This window comes from Mustelus asterias, chromosome 12, assembly GCF_964213995.1.
Source record: "Mustelus asterias chromosome 12, sMusAst1.hap1.1, whole genome shotgun sequence".
In the NCBI taxonomy this organism is placed as follows: Eukaryota; Metazoa; Chordata; class Chondrichthyes; order Carcharhiniformes; family Triakidae; genus Mustelus; species Mustelus asterias.
Window position 1 is genome coordinate 2,254,645 of NC_135812.1, and position 24,692 is coordinate 2,279,336.

A 24,692-nucleotide genomic window follows, 5' to 3' on the forward strand; every position below is an offset into this window, starting at 1 on the left:
TTCACATGTACAATACAGTGGTCAAGGCTCCATGGTGTAGGTGTGGGACACAATAATCAGTCTGGAAATTAATTGATGATTTTTTTGATGGTGTTAGGAAATTGGAATGAAATGAAAAGTAAAGAATTGTAAAAGTAGGCTTGCAGCTGCAGAGAACTTGAGAGTTATAGATTAGACTAGTAGCAGGGTGAAACCAGTAGTTTCTTCATCAAAGAAAAGTCTAGCAGTTTAGTAGTTCAGAGCTTCACCCAGTTTGCAAACAAGAGTCAAACTGTTGTGCCGAAAGCAGAAGAAGCTGCCTCTGTTAGGCCCCAGAAATTACAGGAAAGGCTTCCCAAAAACAGGGCACAGGTCTTGTGTGGTGACTATTTGCTGGATTTGGCTAAGTGTTAAAACCTGTGGGATGTTGTTTTGGGGAAAGGTATATTCTCAGAGTTTAGGAAAGGAGATAGATTAGATTGGGGGTGGTGCGATTCAAGTTTACTGTATGTTGTAGTTAATTGAAATGTTATTCTTTACTGTTGCCTTTCTTGTTGGGTGTTTTAAAATTTAATAAACATTTCATCATTTGAATAATTTACCAGACTGATACTTTTCCTCACCAGGTTTTATCTCTTTTCTCACTAGTAGCCAATTAAGAACTGGTGTGCCAACTTTCCCTTCTGGGATTTGGGGTGCCCTCACACTGAACAATGGCTAGTTTGCCTGGCAGCAGACACAGACACATTCATACGCTGGTGTATGAATGGCCTACCAGTATTGCAATCCATCATTCACTCAACCCACATATTTCCTGTTGGCCAAGTTTTCCCACACAGGTGTCAAAGGCAGGGCTGCTTTCAGCTGAAGGCATGGAAGCATCAGCAGACAGGAAGGAAAGGAGAGACACTGCTCCGAGTGCCATTTATTCATACAATGATGTACAAAGCAAATGGAGTGCACAGTGTAAATGAGCCACTCATGGTCTTGGGAAATATAACACCCAGCATACTGTTTTCTAATAAACACACCAATTTTTGGAGACCGACAGGGTAAGAATTTGATTTTTAAAAATTAATGATTCTGAAAAACTGAAGTTTCCCTCTCAGTGAGTAGGGCAAAGTTCAACACATTTCAGAACTTACAATAAGGCTTGGAATCTGGTTCTACAAGACTGGAAGATAAAACACACAACCAACTTATTTTCAGCCTTCTCTTCTTCTAAAGCTGCCAATTCTTACTGTGGTACCGTCCACAGGCACTGGTTTAACCGTGCTCCTTCATGTGTGAACCCAGGCAGGGGGTGTCAACAGAACCCTCAATGTTGAGAAACCCCGTCCTTGTCTGAGCTCTCTCACACACATCGTTTCTAGCCAGGGTCAGGGGACTTCAATCAGGACTGATGGTCTGGGTGATTTATTCCAGGATACTGAAGTTCGGTCCCTATTGCTCCCTCAGCTAAGATGAAATTTTAAAAATGGAAACAAACATCAGAACATTCAAGGTCAACGCTTCATATTCATGCCAAGTTCAGTTTGTGGCATTCCGGAGCGTGGCAATGCACTCACGCTCTGTTACTGCTTGATGAGATAATTTAGTTTCTGTATACTTTTACATTTTACAGAGGGCAGTTTCAAGGGTGGTGGGGGTGGAGGGGGGAAGCCCTGTGATTCAACGCCACCAAACTTGATGGAACTGTGATTCACTGCCCTCATTTACCCACAGGGCTGAATGCTTCATTCGGATGGTGTGACACACAGATTATAATTAACTCAACAAATCAACAGCTTACTTTCCCCACAGAGATCTGTCCACACCAGACTTGTATCAGTCTTGTTCTACATCACATCTGTGCCAAAATAACTGACTTCTCCGGGCTGACACACATTTTTTTGTTCTGAAGGTTTGTTCTCGCTCCAGACAGGCTCTGGAATATTTACTGTAAGAGGATTATTATTGAGAGTGAAAGGTCAGCACATTATTTTCTCTCCCGTTAGCTTTCCTTTCTCCTCTCTTGATTGAAGGTACAGGCTCCTCCTCAGGCTCTGGGTTGCACAACTGGCCCTTGGCACCTCGCTAAAGTAGTGAGTGAGTGCTGGCATACTGTTCCATTATGGTGGAATCACCGTTGGGATGGGCCCTGTCCTCACATGACACGCATATGAGGAAAAGGGTCTGTGTTGTTGCAAATTATTCAAATAATAAAACTTTTATTAAACATTAAAACATACAACTGGAAAGGAAAGACAGTAGGGCGAATTTTCCCATTCTGCCCACCACGGGAATCGGAGCGGGCGAGGGGTGGACCATGGAAAGTCCGTTGACCTCGGGCAGGATTTTCTGGTTTCGGGGTGAGCGGGGCCAGAAAATCACGGCCAGTGATTAGGATTCCTGGCTGATTTAATTGGTTAATTGGAACATTCCACCAGCACCCTCGCTCAGTGTTTCAGCACCAATGGAGAATCGAACTCAGACCTGTAACACTCATTGTCTGCAGCAGCTAAGTCGCCCACTCGCCTATCAAGTTTGTGTAATTTAAATGAGAAGTGCATATCAAGACACAAATAGCGTTGCTGCTACACCAATGGAGTATAAGCTACCTGGAGAAGGCTGCTTGCATAGTATACACCACCTGATATCACAGTGCAGGCCGCCAGTGTCAAACAGCCACCCATAGGAAGCTGAGCGTGTCACATTCGGCCCTGTGCACCGAAGCACCCATTCTTGGCTAGAGTGAGAAGAGTGTGTGCCAGCCAACCCACAGGCTTCACATTCTGTATTGTACTAGCACATTGAGCCAGCTCCTCTACAACACTCGTGCTGCACACTGGCCAGGGTCAGAATGCCAGACCTCAGCAACACACCAACTTACTGAAGCTCCCAAATCTGGTCAGATCAAAAGAAATTCCTGCTCCTCATGGGGGAGTGTTCTTCAAGTGTTAGTTTATGTATCCTGTGAGTGAAAGCAACCCTCAGAGAAACACTTTTATCAATGCATGAACTAAACAACCAAACTAAACGGTGAAGACACCACTTTATAAAGTGAATCCCACTCCTTTGTTCGAATTTAATACCTCTACATCTCTTGGAAAATCACTCTTCATAGGATGATAATGCCAGGTCTGTGCTGGCATTCGTAAGGAGCCATTTATTTCTTCTCCCCATCTCTCCCCACAGCTCTGCAAACTTTTCAACTTACCCCCACAGGGTGGCACACTTCAGGTCACAACAACTCACTGCAGAAACAGATTTTTTCCCCCACCTTGCCACCTTTGGTTCTTTCGTCAATTATTTTAAAAGGTGTCTGCAGGTGATTGACCCTCTGTCACTAGAAATAGTTTGTCCTCATTTGCTTTGTAATTTTGAATACCTCGATTAATTCTCCCCTTAGCTGCGCTCTCTATGGAAATAACCCCAGTTTCTCTAGTCTCGCCACATCACCAAAGTTCTTCATCCCTTTTACCATTCTAGTAAATCTCTTCCACATCCTCTCAAAGGCCTTGACATTCTTCCTAGAGTGCAGTGCCCACATTAGAACAATACTCTAGTTGGGATCTAACTATTGTTTTATCAAAGTTTAACATAACTTCCTTGCTGTTGTGCTCCACGCCAGTTTTTTTAAACAGCCTTCTCAATTTGTCTTGCCACCTTCAAAGTTTTGTGAGCACATAGCCCCAAGTCTCTCAGTCCCAAACCTGCTATAAAACTGTACCTTCTAGATGATATTGTCTCTTCTCATTCATCCTAGCAAAATGTATCACTCATGCTGCACTCCATTTGGTTTCATAAGCATGTATCTGTCCATTGTCCCATTCTATGTTCTCATGACATCTGTCCTCTCCACAGAACCTGATTGGTCTGCTGTGTGGTTCCTGTGTTTTTTGTTCTTATGAAAAGGCCTCCTATTTATCACTTGGAATCTATAACTCTGCTTTCCAAGGATTTGAAGACTGCCCTGCTTGTCTGTCTGAATGAATGCCTGTCCAGTTTGAAGGTGGAGGGGCCATAGATAAACACACTCCGGCGCCTGTTCGGGTACACTGAGGGAGAATTTAGTATGGAAAATGCGCCTAACCAGCACGTCTTTCGGACTGTGGGAGGAAGCGCACGCAGACACGGGGAGAGCGTGCAAACTCCACACAGACAGTGACCCAAGCTGGGAATCGAACCCGGATCCCTGGCACTGTGAGGCAGCAGCGCTCACCACTGTGCCACCCCAAGTTGCAGCTAGCTGAAAAATCAACAAGATATCACAACCAACACAGTCAATGTGCATAACAAGGTTTCGGGCCTTCCTAGCCTTTTTACTTTCTACCTTTCTAGTATTTTTACTTTCTACGTTAATTTTGAAAGTGTATTAAAAGGAAGTGCTGAAATGATTGAATAAAATGCAGCCGTGGATTTTTTTTTAGGAGGTGGGACATAAGAGGAAAGGTTGGGGTTCAGTTCACAGCCTCACTGAAATCAAGTTCTGGGACTATGCTATAGCCTGAGTTAGCTGGATGAGTGCCCAGTGCAGAGTTCTGTGACAGGGCTTGACAGCCTCCGTTTGGATTAATGAAGAGGTGGCCAACACAAGCTATTTAGACAAGGAGGGAAAGAAGTGTATACAAAAGCATGCCACAGAGCACACGCTACAGGAAGAGGTGATTTTCGTGACACTGGTGCCGCAGGGGCAGATGTCAGATGTTGAGGTCACAGTTTTCCCTTTACACCCTCACTGACTTCATCACATTCTGTTTAAAAAAAGCCTTCCCAGGAACAAGAGTTTACAGCATTGCCCCTCGGCTGACCTTATCTGCGGCAGTCTCCACGTAGCACGGGTCCTGAGGGGCAGCCAGGAGAGGAACAAAGCCTGAGAGGATCTTGTCCTCCTCCAGAACAAGCAGGGTGAGGTCCTCATCCGGGTCCTTGTACAGCGGTACCTCTGACTGGTTGACAGCTGTGAAAATGTTGCAGAACTCTGCCAGCATGGCCCACACATCGATGGCAATTCTGAGGAGAGGAAATTCAACAGAAAAAAACAAGATCCAAAGGTTAGGTCACTGGGGAGAAGAAAGCGATGCTCAGCAAAGTGCTTTAGGATGTAAAGACATTGTTAATAATAAAACATTCATTCGGAACTAGAAAAACAGATGATGTTTTTATTAAGTCAGTGCAGGAACAGTTCCGGATTTTGGACTCAAACGACTACCCAATTAGGAAAAAGAAACAGATGCAGGTGTTGTGACTCTGCTTCTATCCACTCGTTCCAATCAATATTTGCGCACTAGTTAATATTCACTGAATGCCTTTCTGCCCACTGACAGAGCAAATGGAGCAATTCCATCAAAACTCACTTCTCTCTGAATGCAGCTGTCCCTCCCACTCTTTGGAGCAATGGCCGGTCCTGTTCTTCACCCCAGTACTTTCCAAATATAAGTGTAGCAAACAGCTTGGGAGAGCTGACATGTTCAGTGTTAGCTGGGAACAGTGACACATTCCCAGTAACTCAGCACTGTAAAGACTCACCACATATACCGACTCACCCTCAAATAGTGACACACTCCCAGAGATTCACCCCAAATAGTGACACACTCCCAGAGACTCACCCCAAATAGTGACACACTCCCAGACTCACCCCAAATAGTGACACACTCCCAAAGACTCACCCCAAATAGTGACTCACTCCCAGACTCACTCCAAATAGTGACACACTCCCAGAGATTCACCCCAAATAGTGACTCACTCCCAGAGATTCACCCAATAGTGACACACTCCCAGAGACTCACCCCAAATAGTGACACACTCCCAGACTCACCCCAAATAGTGACACACTCCCAAAGACTCACCCCAAATAGTGACTCACTCCCAGACTCACTCCAAATAGTGACACACTCCCAGAGACTCACCCCAAATAGTGACTCACTCCCAGACCCACCTCAAATAGTGACACACTCCCAGAGACTCACCCCAAATAGTGACTCACTCCCAGACTCACCCCAAATAGTGACACGCTCCCAGACTCACCCCAAATAGTGACACACTCCCAGACTCACCCCAAATAGTGACACACTCCCAGACTCACCCCAAACAGTGACACACTCCCAGAGACTCACTGCAAATAGTGACACACTCCCAGACTCACCCCAAATAGTGACTCACTCCCAGACTCACCCAAATAGTGACACACTCCCAAAGACTCACCCCAAATAGTGACACACTCCCAGACTCACCCCAAATAGTGACTCACTCCCAGACTCACCCCAAATTGTGACACACTCCCAGACCCACCTCAAATAGTGACACACTCCCAGAGACTCACCCCAAATAGTGACTCACTCCCAGACTCACCCCAAATAGTGACACGCTCCCAGACTCACCCCAAATAGAGACACACTCCCAGACTCACCCCAAATAGTGACACACTCCCAGACTCACCCCAAATAGTGACTCACTCCCAGACTCACCCCAAATAGTGACTCACTCCCAGACTCACCCCAAATAGTGACTCACTCCCAGACTCACCCCAAATAGTGACTCACTCCCAGACTCACCCCAAATAGTGACTCACTCCCAGACTCACCCCAAATAGTGACTCACTCCCAGACTCACCCCAAATAGTGACACACTCCCAGAGTCACCCCAAATAGTGACACACTCCCAGACTCACCCCAAATAGTGACTCACTTCCAGAGACTCACCCCAAATATTGACTCACTCCCAGAGACTCACCCCAAATAGTGACACACTCCCAGACTCACCCCAAATAGTGACTCACTTCCAGAGACTCACCCCAAATATTGACTCACTTCCAGAGACTCACCCCAAATATTGACTCACTCCCAGAGACTCACCCCAAATAGTGACACACTCCCAGACTCACCCCAAATAGCGACTCACTCCCAGAGACCCCTTGCTAACTGTCGCATTCCTGCCAGTCCCCTGAAACGTCATGTGATTTTGATGGTTCTGAGAATGTGCCAGCATGTTTTTATTTTTAATATCTACTCTGAAGACCCACTGGTATTATTATTTTGAAGTAAAGGAAATTCTCCTTCTGTTCCAATCAGCAATTCACCCCCAAACAATATGGCCAAAATGCTATCAATTGGTTCTACCATCTCATTGCAGACACTGTGTAGCAAGTGTTCAACATCAAATCAAGTATTCAAATGGAAAGGAATTCACTGCATTTAAACCACTTCGCTGAGTGCTGAATATATGAACAAGTCATCCAACCTCCTTTTAGAATTACTGGGGAGCAGGATGGAACAATCTTGCAACAATTTGTTATTTCAGGCCGGGTAAATTCACAGCAATTTACAGCAGGCTCCGCACTTCTAACACCACTCTGGAAATTTCTTTCCTTGAACACCAATGGGTTCTGCATTCTTCTCTTGGACAGTGCACCCTGTGGATGAGAAGGACAGAGTCTGCATCCATCTCAGTTTGCAGTTAACTCAATTCTCACGACCTCCCGCTCCAACAATAATTAACTGCTACTCACTGTCATTTTACATTCAATCTAAAATCCTTTCTGATAATGAGAGGGGGGTGTGAAGATTTAAAGATTCAATGTTCGACAAGAAAATTGGATTATCTTCTTGTCTCAGGGGAATCCAAAGGCAGCTCCCCTGTCAGGTGTGCTGGAACCTGCCAGCACACTGGGAGGGACACAGCCCCGTGGGTCTAACTCCAGTCCCTGCATTCGCAGATTCAACATCATCGCAAGGACTCGTTCTTGCAATGCTGAGCCTCAAACCCACACAGCAAACTGCAGCAAGTTCCTGCTCAAAACACTTCATTTTTCCCACTTCTTGAGACACATTTCACACCCTCATTCTACAACCGATTCAATCTCCTGAAGGTGCTGACTCTCACTGCGGGACAGTTCCTGAAGGTAATGACTCTCACTGGGATACAGTTCCTGAAGGTGCTGACTCTCACTGGGATACAGTTCCTGAAGGTGCTGACTCTCACTGGGATACAGTTCCTGAAGGTGCTGACTCTCACTGGGATACAGTTCCTGAAGGTGCTGACTCTCACTGGGATACAGTTCCTGAAGGCGCTGACTCTCACTGGGATACAGTTCCTGAAGGTGCTGACTCTCACTGGGATACAGTTCCTGAAGGTGCTGACTCTCACTGGGATACAGTTCCTGAAGGTGCTGACTCTCACTGGGATACAGTTCCTGAAGGTGCTGACACTCACTGGGATACAGTTCCTGAAGGTACTGACTCTCACTGGGATACAGTTCCTGAAGGTACTGACTCTCACTGGGATACAGTTCCTGAAGGTGCTGACACTCACTGGGATACAGTGCCTGAAGGTGCTGACTCTCACTGGGGGACAGTTCCTGAAGGTGCTGACTCTCACTGGGATACAGTTCCTGAAGGTACTGACTCTCACTGGGATACAGTTCCTGAAGGTGCTGACACTGACTGGGATACAGTTCCTGAAGGTACTGACTCTCACTGGGGGACAGTTCCTGAAGGTGCTGACTCTCACTGGGATACAGTTCCTGAAGGTGCTGACTCTCACTGGGATGCAGTTCCTGACGGTGCTGACTCTCACTGGGATACAGTTCCTGAAGGTGCTGACTCTCACTGGGATACAGTTCCTGAAGGTGCTGACTCTCACTGGGATACAGTTCCTGAAGGTGCTGACTCTCACTGGGATACAGTTCCTGAAGGTGCTGACTCTCACTGGGGGACAGTTCCTGAAGGTGCTGACTCTCACTGGGATACAGTTCCTGAAGGTGCTGACTGTCACTGGGATACAGTTCCTGAAGGTACTGACTCTCACTGGGATACAGTTCCTGAAGGTGCTGACTCTCACTGGGATACAGTTCCTGAAGGTGCTGACTCTCACTGGGATACAGTTCCTGAAGGTGCTGACTCTCACTGGGGGACAGTTCCTGAAGGTGCTGACTCTCACTGGGATACAGTTCCTGAAGGTGCTGACTCTCACTGGGATACAGTTCCTGAAGGTGCTGACTCTCACTGGGATACAGTTCCTGAAGGTGCTGACTCTCACTGGGGGACAGTTCCTGAAGGTGCTGACTCTCACTGGGATACAGTTCCTGAAGGTGCTGACTCTCACTGGGATACAGTTCCTGAAGGTGCTGACTCTCACTGGGATACAGTTCCTGAAGGTGCTGACTCTCACTGGGATACAGTTCCTGAAGGTGCTGACTCTCACTGGGATACAGTTCCTGAAGGTACTGACTCTCACTGGGATACAGTTCCTGAAGGTGCTGACTCTCACTGGGATACAGTTCCTGAAGGTGCTGACTCTCACTGGGATACAGTTCCTGAAGGTACTGACTCTCACTGGGATACAGTTCCTGAAGGTGCTGACTCTCACTGGGATACAGTTCCTGAAGGTGCTGACTCTCACTGGGATACAGTTCCTGAAGGTGCTGACTCTCACTGGGGGACAGTTCCTGAAGGTGCTGACTCTCACTGGGATACAGTTCCTGAAGGTGCTGACTCTCACTGGGATACAGTTCCTGAAGGTGCTGACTCTCACTGGGATACAGTTCCTGAAGGTGCTGACTCTCACTGGGATACAGTTCCTGAAGGTGCTGACTCTCACTGGGATACAGTTCCTGAAGGTGCTGACTCTCACTGGGACTCAGTTCCTGAAGGTGCTGATTTTGAGACAGAGTACAGGAATGAGATAGAGAATCTGGTGAACTGGTGCGGCAACAATAATCTCTCCCTCAATGTCAACAAAACGAAGGAGATTGTCATCAACTTCAGGAAGTATAGTGGAGAACATGCCCCTGTCTACATCAATGGGTGGAGATGCCGGATTTGGAGCGGGTTAGTGAACGCAGGGTGATGGGGAGTGGGATTTACCGCGGGTTAGTGAACGCAGGGTGATGGAGAGTGGGATTTTGCATGGGTTACGATACCAGCAGCAGAGGTTTGATTGAGTGTGGTTTTTAAGGTTTGCAATTGGGAGGCTGCGCAGGAAAGCATAGTTGAGTCTGGATTTAACATAGACACAGATGAGGGTTTATGCAGCAACTGGCCTGAAGCACAGTTGGAGGTGTGTTATATTACACAGGTGTTAGAGTCATACAGAGTAGAAAAGGCCCATAAAGGCTACACCCATAATATCTACCACTAAACTCACACTAATCCCATTTTCCAACACTTGTCCCATATCCTTGAATGTTATGACATTTCAAGTGCTCATCCAAATATTTTCTAAAGGTTGTAAGGTTTCCGGCCTCCACTGCCTTCCCAGGCAGTGCATTCCAGATTCCCAAGAACAGCTGCTCCCTACTCACCCTGTCCATACCCTCAGAATCTTATACACCTCAATCACCCCCCCACCCCCCCCCCGGCCTCCTCTGCTCTTGCGAAAACAATCCATGCCTATCCAGTCTCTCCTTATAACGCAAATGCTCCATCCCAGGCAACATCCTGATGAACCTCCTCTGTACCCTCTCTGTTGCAATCACATCCTTCATATAGTGAGGTGACCAGAACCGCACACAGTTCACCAGCCTAACCAACGTTCTGTACAACCCCGACATCACCTCCTTGCTCTTGTTCTCTATGCCACAACTGATAAAAGCAAATGTCGCATATGCCTTCTTAGCTATCCTATTCATCTGCTCTGCCCAATTCAGGGATCTTTGAATAATTACCCCAAAGATCCATTTGTTCTTCTGAGCTTCCCAGTGTCCTGCCATTCATTAAATACTGCCTCGCCTTGTTTCTTCTTCCAAAGTGCATCACCTCGCACCTATCAGAGTTAAACACCATCTGCCACTGCTCTGCCCATCTGACTAACTCATCTATATCTTCCTGCAACCTACAACATTCTTCTTCACTATTAACCACCCTACCAATCTTGGTGTCATTTTCAAACTTGCTCATCATTCCCCCCACATTATCATCTATATCATTTATGTATTTAACAAACACTACAGGTGGTAGTAGATGCGTTGGGCATGAGTTTGAAAACCTGCTCAGGGTGAAAAGGATTGTGCAGGTTATGAACAGTCTGGTTCAGCCTCTGATAATGGCCAGGGAGGATGTGTAGGCATTGGAGAGATAGTGCAGAAAAGATTCACAGGAATGGTTCCAGGGATATGGAACTTGAGTTGTGATGTTGGTTGGAGAAGTTGGGACTGTTCTCCTTGGGGAAGAGAAGCTGAGGGGAGATTTGACAGAGATGTTCAAAATCAGGAATGGTCTGGACAGAGTAGACAGAGAGAAATTGTTCCCGCTCATAAAAGGATCGAGAAAGAGAGGGCACAGATTTAAAATAATTGGCAAAAGAAGCAAAAATGACATGAGGAAAAACTTCTTCACGCAGCAAGTGGTTCGGGTCTGGAATGCGCTGCCTGAGTGTGGTGGAGACAAGTTCACTCAAGACTATCAACAGAGAATTAAACTTTATCTGAATAGGAAGAATGTGCTGGGTTACTGGGACAAGGTGGGACAATGGCACTCGGTAAATAGTCCATTTAGAGAGCTGAAGAGGGCGAGAATGGGCTGGGTGACCTCCCCCTGTCTGTAACAATGATCAGATTCAAACAGGTCACAGATCTCAGGGTTTACAATATAAACCAGATCAATCAACATGTGACCTCCCAGTTCAGAGCATCACATTCGCTAGAGAATCTGTGCTACAATACGGTGGCACAGTGGTCAGCGCTGCGGCCTCACAGCACCAGGGACCCAGGTTTGATTCCAGCCTTGAGTGACTGTGCAGAGTTTACATATTCTCCCCGTGTCTGCCTAGGTTTCCTCTGTGTGCTCCGGCTCCTCTAACAGCCCAAAGGTGTGCAGGTTAGGTGGATTGACCATGCTAAATACACAAGGTTACAGGGATAGGGTGGAGGGGAAGGCCTAAGTAAGATGCTCTTTGGAGAGTCAGTGCAGTCTCGATGGGCTGAATGGCCTCCTTCTGCACTGTAGGGATTCTATAGCTCTAATACATATTTCACATGAGCTTGTTATTGACTGGAGGGACCAGAGAATTTAGAAGAGAGCAAGCAACAGGTGACAAGTGAGAAAAAGAAAAAGGGTTGAAATCAGCAAGAGAATGAAATCTTCAGTGATAATTGGACTGTGGTCAGTACCATCTGTAATACCTTCAAATTCTACAGCAAATAACTCATCATTAAACTCCCAAAACCTGTCCACAACCTACAAAGCACAAGGCAGGAGTTCCCATTTGCGTGGATGAATGCAGCTCGAACAACACACAAGAGGTTCAACACCATCCAGGACAAGGCAGCCCACTTGATTAGCACCCCATCCACTACTTTAAACATTCGCTCCCTCCACTACCAGTACACAGTGGCAGCATTGTGTACCATATGCAAGATGCACTGCAGCAACTTGCCAAAGTTACTTTGCCAGCACTTTCCAAACCATTGGCTTCTACCACCTGAAGAACAAGGACCTCAGATGTTTGGGAACACCACCACATGAAGCTCTTCTCCAAGCCACACATCATCCTGACTTGGAACAACTCGGCTTGTCAAAACCTAGAAGTATCCTCCCTAACAGCACTGTGAATGTACCTGCAAAAGGACTGCAGCAGTTCAAAGAGGCAACTCACCATCAAGTTCTCAAGCGCAATTAGGGTTGGGCAACTAATGCTGACCTTGCCCATGACACACGCATCCCAGAGGGAGTGCCGTATTGTTACCAGTGCAATTTTTGGAATGAAAGCATTAAACTGTCTGCCTGCTCAGGTGTTGAAGGTCACTACTTCAAAGAGCAGGGGAATCCTCCCCAAAGTCCCGGCCATACTTTAATCCCCAGTCAACATTACCATTTCTTTGGTAGTTAATCCAATTGCTATTTACGGACCTTGCTGTGTTCAAATTGACTGCTTTGCTTCTCGATATTATGACACTGACTAGACACCAAAAGTACCATGGATTGTTTTAGAATGCCCCAAGACTATGAAAAGCTCCATTAAAAAATGCAAGCTTATTTTTTTTAAATTGCCACCTCCTAAATCTCCATTAGTAGCTATTTCTGCCATTTATCCCACATTAGCAAGAACCCAAAGCCAGCATCTTAAGCATAACACATCTCTAACTACATTTAACTTCACAGCATCGCGTTTTTTTTTAATAGATTTTTTGACAGGAAAAAAATTCCAAAAAAACTCCAGTTTCTGAAAGGGGTTATTTTTATTATTTTAAACTATGATGTAATGGGAACCAGAGATGCATTTGGCTGCCAGCTGCTTTAAGAAAAGTGTTTACAGGGTTAAAAGCACAAACACAGAACTTTGCATGACCCCTAAGTAAAAAGGAAAAAAAAAGAGAAGAAAGAAATGATGTATTGCACTGGTCTTAGATAGTTTATCCAAAGCTGGCTGGGCAGACAACAGACGGATGTGATATGGCTCTAGTCTAATATTCCAGCCTCTCTACTTGCTTGCCCATGAGACGCTCCAGGCTCTGCTCGCCTCCTCCCTGTGCCCCTCTGTTGACTCTAGATCCTTACGAGCCAAAGCCATTACACGAGTTAAGTCACATACAACCCGTGGGCGGCTGCCAAGAAACACCATTCTATAGCTGCAAGGCAAAGGGAAAATAAGGAAAAGGAGCAAGGGGGGGGGGGGGCGAGGGTGAAGAGGAGGACCTGACACTGACATAGAGCAGTCATGTGACACTGCTGCAGCCACACAACTCTCGGTGTGACCCAGATCCTGTAAATACTCCAGCAATCTCAAGAGTACCACAATGATTCCCATTATGTAACCCCAGTCATGGGCAGGCTGCCAACTACAAAACAAAGAGGACTTTCTGGCTTGGCCCGCTTTCTATTTTCCTATCCCAGCTCCGGGCCAAGACAGTGTCATACAGCTGTGCAGGAGTGAACGAAAGGCTGAGACTCCCAGCCGCTCCAGCTCCAAACTCAGCCCAGTCATCAGGGCAAACACTTCAAAACTTCGACCATGGACAGTAGTGTGCTTGACTGCTTTATCAACACTTAGCTCAGTGTTGTAGTAATGCTGATCCTTTCTTGAAAGGAAAACAGGAGAGGCAATCAAGTTTATTAACAAGTCTTAAGAGAACTCAGATGCACACGTGAATCTGCGCCTGCACATGTGCCCACGTAGCTGTGTGTAACTGAGTACAATAAAAGCTGCACAATCTCACCTACAAGGATGCAAATTGGCAGTGTAAAGATTAACAGGAATAAGAAGGCAAGTTAGAAGTTCAGCAAACTCTGACATGGTTACATTTGAAATAATCTCTTGAATGATTTATCACCTGCTCACTCCCAGCAGTTTCCTCCAGTGCAGGTGTAACAGCTAAACAGAGAGATTACACTCAATGTGACTCCATTGGATTGGTGACAGTGCATAACCTATAAAGACATCAGCTGCTCAGTAACAGGCACAGCGAGCGAATAAACACCTTCACAAATAGGACAATAGAAATCTGGGCATACACTTCTGCAAAGTCTGTGGGGAATATTTCTTGAACTCTCACATTCATTTGTGTGCCATTTATCTGCATTTCTTGGCTGTACATTGGTGCTATCTCGATGGAGCGAGTGCAGTAGATAAAACCTGCACTGAGTTCCAATAAAAATTTAAATTTACTGAACGTTCCACATGAACATGTGCACTGCCAACACCCAAAGACAACGTTCTAAATTTAATAATCATTCACTTTTTTTGTATTGTGTCGTTTTGCAGATTTAATCGAAATATGTTTAATCATATGGTGAGCACTGATGTAAGCATAGAAACTAGGTGAGAGGAGTCAGGTAATATCAGAGAAGTGAAATATAGAAAGACAACGTCATTAGCATCTCACACATACACAGGAAAACTATGACAAAGTGCTTCCTTCACAAGAGAGGGAGAGATTGTGGCACTGAGTTGATCAAAGGTGGCTGGCTTTTTTAGGAAACATTTGAATTTGGGATGTGGAAGCAAGCCTGAAGAGCTCTGGGTGTGAGCTGGGACACAAAGTGGGAGACAGTTACAGAGGGATGCTCATTTTGAAGCCAAGAGCACAGTTAGAGTCATAGAGGTTTACAGCATGGAAACAGGCCCTTCGGCCCAACTTGTCCATGCCGCCCTTTTTTTTTAAAAACCCCTAAGCTAATCCCAATTGCCCACATTTGGCCCACATCCCTCTATACCATCGCACCCGTGTAACTATCTAAATGCTTTTTTAAAGATAAAATTGTACCCGCCTCTACTACTACCTCTGGCAGCTCGTTCCAGACACTCACCACCCTCTGTGTGAAAACATTGCCCCTCTGGACACTTTTGTATCTCTCCCCTCTCACCTTAAACCTATGCCCCCTAGTTTTAGACTCCCCTACCCTTGGGAAAAGATATTGACTATCTACCTTGTCTATGCCCCTCATTATTTTATAGATCTCTATAAGATCACCCCTCAGCCTCCTACGCTCCAGAGAAAAAAGTCCCAGTCTATTCAGCCTCTCCTTATAACTCAATCCATCAATCCCGGTAACATCCTAGTAAATCTTTTCTGCACTCTTTCTAGTTTAATAATATCCTTTCTATAATAGGGTGACCAGAATTGCACATAGTATTCCAAGTGTGGCCTTACCAATGTCTTGTACAACTTCAACAAGACGTTCCAACTCCTGTATTCAATGTTCTGACCGATGAAACCAAGCATACTGAATGCCTTCTTCACCACTCTGTCCACCTGACTCCACTTTCAAGGAGCTATGAACATGTACCCCTAGATCTCTTTGTTCTGTAACTCTCCCCAACGCCCTACCATTAACTGAGTAAGTCCTGCCCTGGTTCAATCTACCAAAATGCATTATCTCGCATTTGTCTAAATTAAACTCCATCTGCCATTCATCAGTCCACTGGCCCAATTGATCAAGATCCCGCTGCAATTGGAGATAACCTTCCTCACTGTCCACTATGCCACCAATCTTGGTGTCATCTGCAAACTTACTAACCATGCCCCCTATATTCTCATCCAAATCATTAATATAAATGACAAATAACAGTGGGCCCAGCACTGGTCCCTGAGGCACACCGCTGGTCACAGGTCTCCAGTTTGAAAAACAACTCTCTACAATCTCCCTCTGGCTTCTGTCAAGAAGCCAATTTTGTATCCATTTAAATACCTCACCCTGGATTCCGTGAGATTTAACTTTATGCAACAACCTACCATGCGGTACCTTGTCAAAGGCCTTGCTAAAGTCCATGTAAACAACATCAACTGCACAGCCCTCATCTACCTTCTTGGTTACCCCTTCAAAAACTCTATTAAATTTGTGAGACATGATTTTCCACTCACAAAGCCATGCTGACTGTTGGGTGGAGCTTTCCAATCCTTCAGAGAAATAAAACATGGAAAGAGAAAAATTATGATATTCAAATACTGGATTGTTTATAACAAGAGCATACAGTGAGTTTATCCAGTAATTAGCTAAGCCACACTGACCAAGTAACCAGTTTGTGCTGCTAACTGCAGCAGTAGTACCTAGTCTGGGTCTGTATTCCTTGGAGTTTAGAAGAGTGAGGGGTGACCTTATTCAAACATACAAGATCCTGAGGGAGCTTGACAGGATAGATGGAGAGATGTTTTGACTAGTGGGAGAGTTTCGAACAAGGGCACATAGCTACAAGATAAAGGACCGATCATTTAAAACTGAGGGTGGTGAATCTCTGGAATTCTTTGCCCCAGAGGGTGGGGGAGGCTGGATCATTAGAAGTACTCAAAGTGGAGGTGGATAAATATTTGATAGATCGGGGAATAGAGGGCTATGGGGAAATGGCACAGAAAAGGAGCAGAGGTCGGCATAGATCAGCAATGATGGTATTGAATGTCGGGGCAGGCTGGAAGGGCTTGATGGCATCCTCCTGCTTCTATTTCTTGTGCTCTCATGTACAGCAGTGGTGGTGGCAGTGGGGGTGGACAGTACAGCTTTGTGGACTGCAGCTGGGAGCGACAGTGATGGTCAATATTGTGTACTGCCCTTGCAAATGGTGCATGAAGAGATGCACAGACATGGCTGTGATGCTGTCTACAGTTGAATAGCACACTAGTACTCACTCTCTGGTTCAAACACGAAAATGGCCAAATGACCACGGGAGGAAGAAACAGTAAGTGGAAGTTGTTAAATATGACTGTGATGATGCAGAACACTGTTATTTACTGAACAGCAGACACAAAACAAACTCTCTATTCCACCCCTTAATAAAAGACCCTGTCCCCAACTGCTCATGGACTGGGCAAAGATAATCATATGACCATCATTCCCTGCATCCCATTTGATCATGTCATCAAAAAATCACAACTTTTCACAACAAATGTTTAACATGTGATAAAAGTAATCAGACAAACTGCAACAACATCTTGCATTTATATAGCACCTTTAACATAAAGTACTCCAAAATGCTTCACAGCCACATAATCAAACAAAACCTGTCACTGAGCTACAGTGATATTCGCTTGATCACAAGTAGCTTTTAAGGAGGTGCCTTAAAGAAGGAAAGAAGTAGAGAGGTGGGGAAGTTTAAACAGAAAATTCTAGAATGTAGGACCTTGGCAGCCATAAGCGTTCACCAATGAAGGAGTGATAAAAATCAGAAGCAGGCCCTTCGGCCCAACTGGTACATGTTGACCAGGTTGCCGAAACTGAACTAGTCCCATCTGCCTGCGTTTGGCCCGTATCTCTCTGAACCTTTCCTATCCATGTACCTGTCCAAATAACTTTTAAATGTTGTAATTGTACCCGCCTCTACCATCTCCTCTGGCAACTCATTCCATACATGCACTCACCCAACCTGTCCAGAACGTTCTGAAGGATCTCTGCATCCTCGTCACAGTTCACCCTCCCACCCAACTTGGTATCATCTGCAAACTTTGAGATGTTACATTTTGTTCCCTCATCCAAATCATTTATATATTGTAAATAGCTGGAGTCCCAGCACCGATCCTTGTGGCACCCCACTATTTACTGCCTGCCAATTTAAAAGAACCCATTAATTCCTACTCATTGTTTCCTCTCTGCCAACCAGTTTTCTATCCATCTCAATACACTTGCCCCAATCCCATGCGCTTTAAACTTGCACGATAATCTCTTGTGCGGCACTTTGTCAAACGCCTTCTAAAAGTCCAGATATACCACATCGACTGGCTCCCCCTTGTCAACTCTACTCACTGGAATAGTCAAATGCAGAGATAACAAAGGCACGGACAGGGATTTCAACAGCAGATTAGCAGAAGCAGTCACTTGGAAATGGAAATAGTCGGTCTTAGTGATTGACAGATATGCAATTGGAAGGTCAATTTAAAGAGTGCAGATGTACTGGGAACGGGGTGGTGTTCGCTTCCTAGTCCCCTTCTTCCCCACACACCCCCGCCTATCATTTGACTCCAAGTTGTTACATCCAGATTGAAACAAATCACTATTTGCAAATCAAAAACATGGAGCTGCTTGCAGAAAATGGACAGTCTTGAGTGTAATTCAAAAATTGCTCATCAGATATTCCCTGTCTCCTAGACACCAAAACAAAATATAGAAAGGGGAAAAGAACATTCTGAACAGATTTGTAAAGAACATACTCTTTTGGCAGGATGAGGGAGTTGGGTGGTGGGTTCCACTCATCCGGATGGCCCAGCATCCAATCAGACCACACTTTCACACTGGGAAGTAACTCCTTCAGGTCAAAGTTGAAAGCGGATACTTTGATGTCATCATCTTCTTCCTCCTCACTTGAACGGACTGCAACATAAACAAGCAGTACATAAATGATGTGTTATGTGCGAGAAGCAGTAGTCATTTAGTCAGTCTTCAAGAACCTTACAACAAAAAATAACACATAGGTATTTGATACAAGCTCGCCATTGAGAGAGCTTTTGCAACAATTGGCCATAACCTGCTTGGAGTGGCAATCAGCCACTCTGTGCCCATTTAGCTGCGCTAAGTATCTCAGACCAGGGGAATTCAGGCAGTGCAGCAGATCCTTGGGTCCAGCATCAGAGTCCAGAGGAAGCAGAGTGAAGTAGGACAGGCCCCTTTTTAAATTCATTTACAGGAGGTGGGCTGGACGAGCATTTACTGCCTATCCCAAACTGCTCTGGTTCGGAGGATATTTAAGAGTCAACCACATTGCCGTGGGCAGTGAGCCACATGTAGGCCAGACCAGGTGAGGACAGCAGATTTCCTTCCCTAAAGGACATTAGTGAACCAGATGGGTTTTTCTGACAATCAACAATGGTTTCAAGGTCATCAGTAGATTTTCAATTCCAGGTTTTGGTTCAATTCAAATTTCACCATCTGTCATGTTGGGATTCGAATCCGAGTCCCCAGAGCTTTACGCTGGGTCTCTGGACTACCAGTCCAGTGACAATACCATATACTGCCACCTCCCCGTAAAGCAGATGAGTTTAAAGGTCCCATTGAAAATAACAGGCCAGGATGAAGATAAGTGTCTACGGTAAGTGGATGGGAATTGTTAGAAATGCTTTTATTTCTTCTAAGTCTTTCAGAGTAACTATTAGTGTAATCATCCTAAGTTAGCGATTTAAATCACTTTGTCAGATCCTTCCCAGTTCTGCACAATTCTCCAGGGAAACTTTGCATTTCTGGACAACTGCCAGGTAAATCCTGCGAAGCTATAATGCAGCAGAACTGCAAAGGCAATGGAAGGTGACAATTTTCTAGCAAAAGTTCTGAAGATGTGTGCTCCAGAACTTGCCTGCCCCGAGCCAAGTTATTCCAGTACGGTTACAAGAGTGGAGTCTACCCAGAAATGTAGAAAATTGCCCAGGTATATCCTGTACACAAAAAGCAAGACAAATCCAACGCGGCCAATTACCGCTCAATCAGTCTACTCTCGATCATCAGCAAAGTGATGGAGGGTGTCATTGACAATATTCAAGCGACATTTAGCCAGCAAGAACCAGCTCTCTGATGTTCAGTTTAGATTCTGCCAGGGTCACTCAGCTCCTGAACTCATTACAGCCTTGGTTCAAACATGGACAAAAGAGCTGAACTCCAGAGGTGAGATGAGAGTGACTGCCCTTGACATCAAGGCCGCATTTGATTTGATTGGGCATCAGAGTGCCCAAAACTGGAGTCAAGGGGCATAATGGGGGCAAACTCTCCGCTGGTTGGAGCCTTACTTGGCACGAAGGAAGATGGTTGTGGTTGCTGGAGGCCAATCATCTCAGCTCCAGGACATCTCTGCAGGAGTCCCTCAGGGTCAGTGTCCTCGACCCAACCATCTTCAGCTGCTTCACCAATGACCTTCCTTCCATCATAAGGTCAGAAGTGGAGATGTTTGCTGATGATTCACAATATTCTGCATCATTCGCAACTCCTCAGACACTGAAGCAGTCCATGACCAAATGCAGCAGAATTTGGACAATATCCAAGCTGGGCTGACAAGTGACAAGTAACTTTTGCACCACACAAATGCCAGGCAATGACCATCTCCAAGAAGAAAGAACCTAATCATCGCCTCTTGTCATTCAATGACATTACCATCACTGAATCCCCCACTATCTTCATCCTGGGGTTAACCAGGAACTGAACTGGACTAGCCATATAAATACTGTGGCTACAAGAGCAGGTCAAAGGCTAGGAATCCTGCAATGAGTAACTCACTTCCTGACTCCCCAAAGCTTGCCAACATCTACAAGGCACAAGTCAGGAATGTGATGGGATACTCTCCGCTTGCCTGGGTGGGTGCAGCTCCAACAACACTCAAGAAGCTCAACACCATCCAGGATAAAGCAGCCTGTTTGATTCTTTCCACAAACATTCATTCCCTCGACCAGTCCTGTGTACCATCTACAAAATGCACTGCAGCAACTCACCAGGGCTCCTTAAGCAGTACCTCCCAAACTCACGACCCCTATCTACTACCGAGAAGGACAAGGACAGAGGACACATGAAAAAACCACCACCTGGAGGTTCCCCTCCCAGTCTCTCACCATCCTGACTTGGAAATATATCTGACATTCCTTCACTGTCGCTGGGTCAAAATCCTGGAACGCCCTCCCTGACAGCACTGTGGGTGTACCTACACCACATGAACTGCAGCTGTTCAAGAAGCAGTTTACCACCACTTTCTCGAGGACAATTAGGGCTGGGCAATGAATGCTGGGCCTAGTCAGAAAGACCTACATCCTGTAAAGAACTGAAATAAATCTAACAACACTGTACATCACAACATGGCTGTGTCTTCAAGCAGCGTTCATACATACAAATCTGCAGCAAGGGTTAAATGATGATGACCATCAGCAGAAACACTGAAGAATGTTCTCCCCCTGAATCCAGCCATAATGATGTCAGTTGTAACCCCCCCCCCCAAACCCCACCCCTCGTATTACTGTTCCAGGAGCCATCCAAAACCCAGATTGGATATGGTTAGTAGTTAGGATAGGATTTGCTAGGTGCTAGCAACCTACAAATACCTCACGCACCTCATCATTCTTCACTGAACCATCAGCAGAGAGCCTAAACAAGTTATCAAGGGTGTAACATTCAAGCCCAATTCAAAGTTCAAACAGTTTGTTTCTCTTCCTAGCCCAAGGTTACAGATTCAAATTGCAGCTTTCCAGCTTTGTTAACCTAACTTTGTACAGACCAGAATCAGGTTGGGATCTCGTTGTTATGCAGGACTCAACACTAAAACATTTAATGCATTTTACCCTGAGTCTCTGGGAGATCTGCCAATTGTGGCAATCCACAATGATAGTGTGTTCAGCAATGTCAGGATTCGGGTGTGTGACCAGCGCTTGGTAACTCAGCTGAACAATGCAGCCAACAGGTCAAAGCAGAGATTGATAGGGGCAGAGCGAGAACAGCAATGTTACAGGTGCTGTTATTTAATCACTGGAGCTACAATCAAGAAAGCCATTTATAGTAATACATTTTTGCGATTTACTGACATGAACATGTGTCTGTATTATTTGACACTATATGGACAGTTTAAAAATTTGAATCCAGTTCTAATAAAACTGAGAAGATTATGAGCTGTTTTCAGTTGAAGTGGCCACCAGACTATTGGATTGTGGTAAAAATCCACTGACACCCTTTCAGGAAGGAAACCTGCCATCCTTACCCATATGTGACACCAACATAGCTTACTCTCAACTGTCCCTTGAAGTGGATAGCAAACCACTGAGTTAAATCAAAATGTTACAGAGATGAAGGTGCCCCACTATCTCAGAACAACTGGCAATGGGCAATAAGAGCAGTCTTATTTAAACATCTGCATCTCAAGAATAAATTTTTCAGATGGCAACCAGCCTGTTCCACAACAACGAAATGAATGACCACTCAATCTGTTTTCGATTAAGCTGGTTGAGGGATGAGTGTTGGCCAAGACATCAGGAGAACTCCATGTTCATCAGTACGTGAAAGTAAACTCTTACAGATCCATGTGAATAAGGCAAGGGGATGTCAGCTTAACATCTCATCAAAGGATGACAATTGTGACGAAGCAACCTCCCTCAGTACTATACTGCAATGTTAAGACTAGATTATGTGCTGAAGTCCCAGTGTGGGACATGAATCTTCTGACTCAGAGGTGAAGGCGCAGCCAGCTGAGCTAAGCTTTACTTGATGCGATGAAACTTCACTAGTCCAAAGTTTGTCATTTTAAAGATAGGAGGATTGAGCATTCTGTCATCCTACAACTATTAAATAATCTTCAAACAAGAAACAGATTGCACTACAATGGGGAAAGATCAGAACCTACAGTAAAAACAATTAAATACCACAGAATCTACATGCTTTCACAGAAAAAAAGCTTGATTTTTAATTTTTTGAAGCTGTTCATGGAATTGAAGATAAAATACTGGTGGTTTTTATTTGTAGATCCGTTGCTGCGAATGTGAAGCACAGACTTTGTAACACTTTATCATGTTGTGTGTGGATTATGAATCTGTTCCAGAGACTCCACTGCAGCCTTTGCAGAACCACTGCAGGCCAGTCCCCACACAGGAATATGCGACCAAAGACATGCATTCAATTATTCTCTTAACAATGCAATGAGGGGTCTGTAATTTGGAAAGCTCCAGAGTGTGCAGAGGCACAACTTGTACTCAGCATTGGCAGGAGGAGGATTTGTAGGGCACTTGCAGCATTCCGAGCTGGGGGTGAACCAATAGGAGGATGCAGTTTCTGCCAAAAATCACCTTCACTATTCCCCAGCCCAACAATGGCTGCAGGCTGCTGCAGTCGTGGTGGTGAAAGAGAAAGCTGCAAGATATGGCACCACTTACTAACAGCACAAAGATCTTGGCACAGCAATGAAGTTGGCTGTACACAAATGCAAGTCGACCCTGACTGTTACAGTACAAGTGATTTAATTCATCAGGAACCAGGGTCCTAAATCTGAACAGAGGAAATTAGGAAGGTATGAGAGAGGCAAGTTGCATTTTGGTGGATCAGGAAAACACATGAAAATATTTGATAGCAGACAGGCAATGGCGAGTATTTAAAGAGGTATTACACGGTCTACGACAAATACACATTCCTCCGAGACACAAATGCCCAACAGAAAGTGGAGTTAACTGTGACTAACAAAAGAAGTTAAAGATTGCATTAGATAGAACCATATAACCATAGAAAATTACAGCTCAGAAACAGGCCTTTTGGCCCTTCTTGTCTGTGCCGAACCATTTTATGCCTAGTCCCACTGACCTGCACTTGGACCATATCCCTCCACACCCCTCTCATCCATGAACCCGTCCAAGTTTTTCTTAAATGTTAAAAGTGACCCCGCATTTACCACTTTATCCGGCAGCTCATTCCACACTCCCACCACTCTCTGCATGAAGAAGCCCCCCCTAATATTCCCTTTAAACTTTTCTCCTTTCACCCTTAACCCATGCCCTCTGGGTTTTTTCTCCCCTAGCCTCAGAGGAAAAAGCCTGCTTGCATTCACTCTATCTATACCCATCAAAATCCTATACACCTCTATCAAATCTCCCCTCAATCTTCTACGCTCCAGGGAATAAAGTCCCAACCTATTCAATCTCTCTCTGTAACTCAGCTTCTCAAGTCCCGGCAACATCCTTGTGAACCTTCTCTGCACTCTTTCAATCTTATTTACATCCTTCCTGTAACTAGGTGACCAAAACTGTACACAATACTCCAAATTCGGCCTCACTAATGCCTTATATAACCTTACCATAACACTCCAACTTTTATACTCGATACTCCGATTTATAAAGGCCAATGTACCAAAGGCACTCTTTACGACCCTATCCACCTGTGACGTCACTTTTAGGGAATTCTGTACCTGTATTCCCAGATCCCTCTGTTCAACTGCACTCTTCAGAGTCCTACCATTTACCCTGTACATTCTACTTTGATTTGTCCTTCCAAAGTGCAATATCTCACACTTGTCTGCGTTAAATTCCATTTGCCATTTTTCAGCCCATTTTTCTAGTTGGTCCAAATCCCTCTGCAAGCTTTGAAAACCTTCCTCACTGTCCACTACACCTCCAATCTTTGTATCATCAGCAAACTTGCTGATCCAATTGACCACAATATCATCCAGATCATTGATATAGATGACAAACAACAATGGACCCAACACCGATCCCTGCAGCACACCACTAGTCACAGGCCTCCACTCAGAGAAGCAATCCTCCACAACCACTCTCTGGCTTCTTCCATTGAGCCAGTGTCTTATCCAATTTACTACCTCCCCATGTATACCTAGCGACTGAACCTTCCTAACTAACCTCCCATGAGGGACCT

General features: G+C 45.2%; 1 protein-coding gene across 1 annotated transcript in view; it reads right to left on the reverse strand.

Annotated features, from left to right (window-relative positions):
* The window catches only part of LOC144501164 (telomerase-binding protein EST1A-like), a 290,259-nt gene that overhangs the window by 189,052 nt on the left and 76,515 nt on the right, over positions 1-24,692 (reverse strand). The window contains exons 3-4 of the mRNA XM_078224572.1: positions 18,533-18,692; positions 4,773-4,974 (exon numbers count right to left, since the gene is read on the reverse strand). Coding sequence (XP_078080698.1) covers positions 4,773-4,974; positions 18,533-18,692 — 362 coding nt within the window. The remainder of the gene's footprint in view (positions 1-4,772; positions 4,975-18,532; positions 18,693-24,692) is intronic.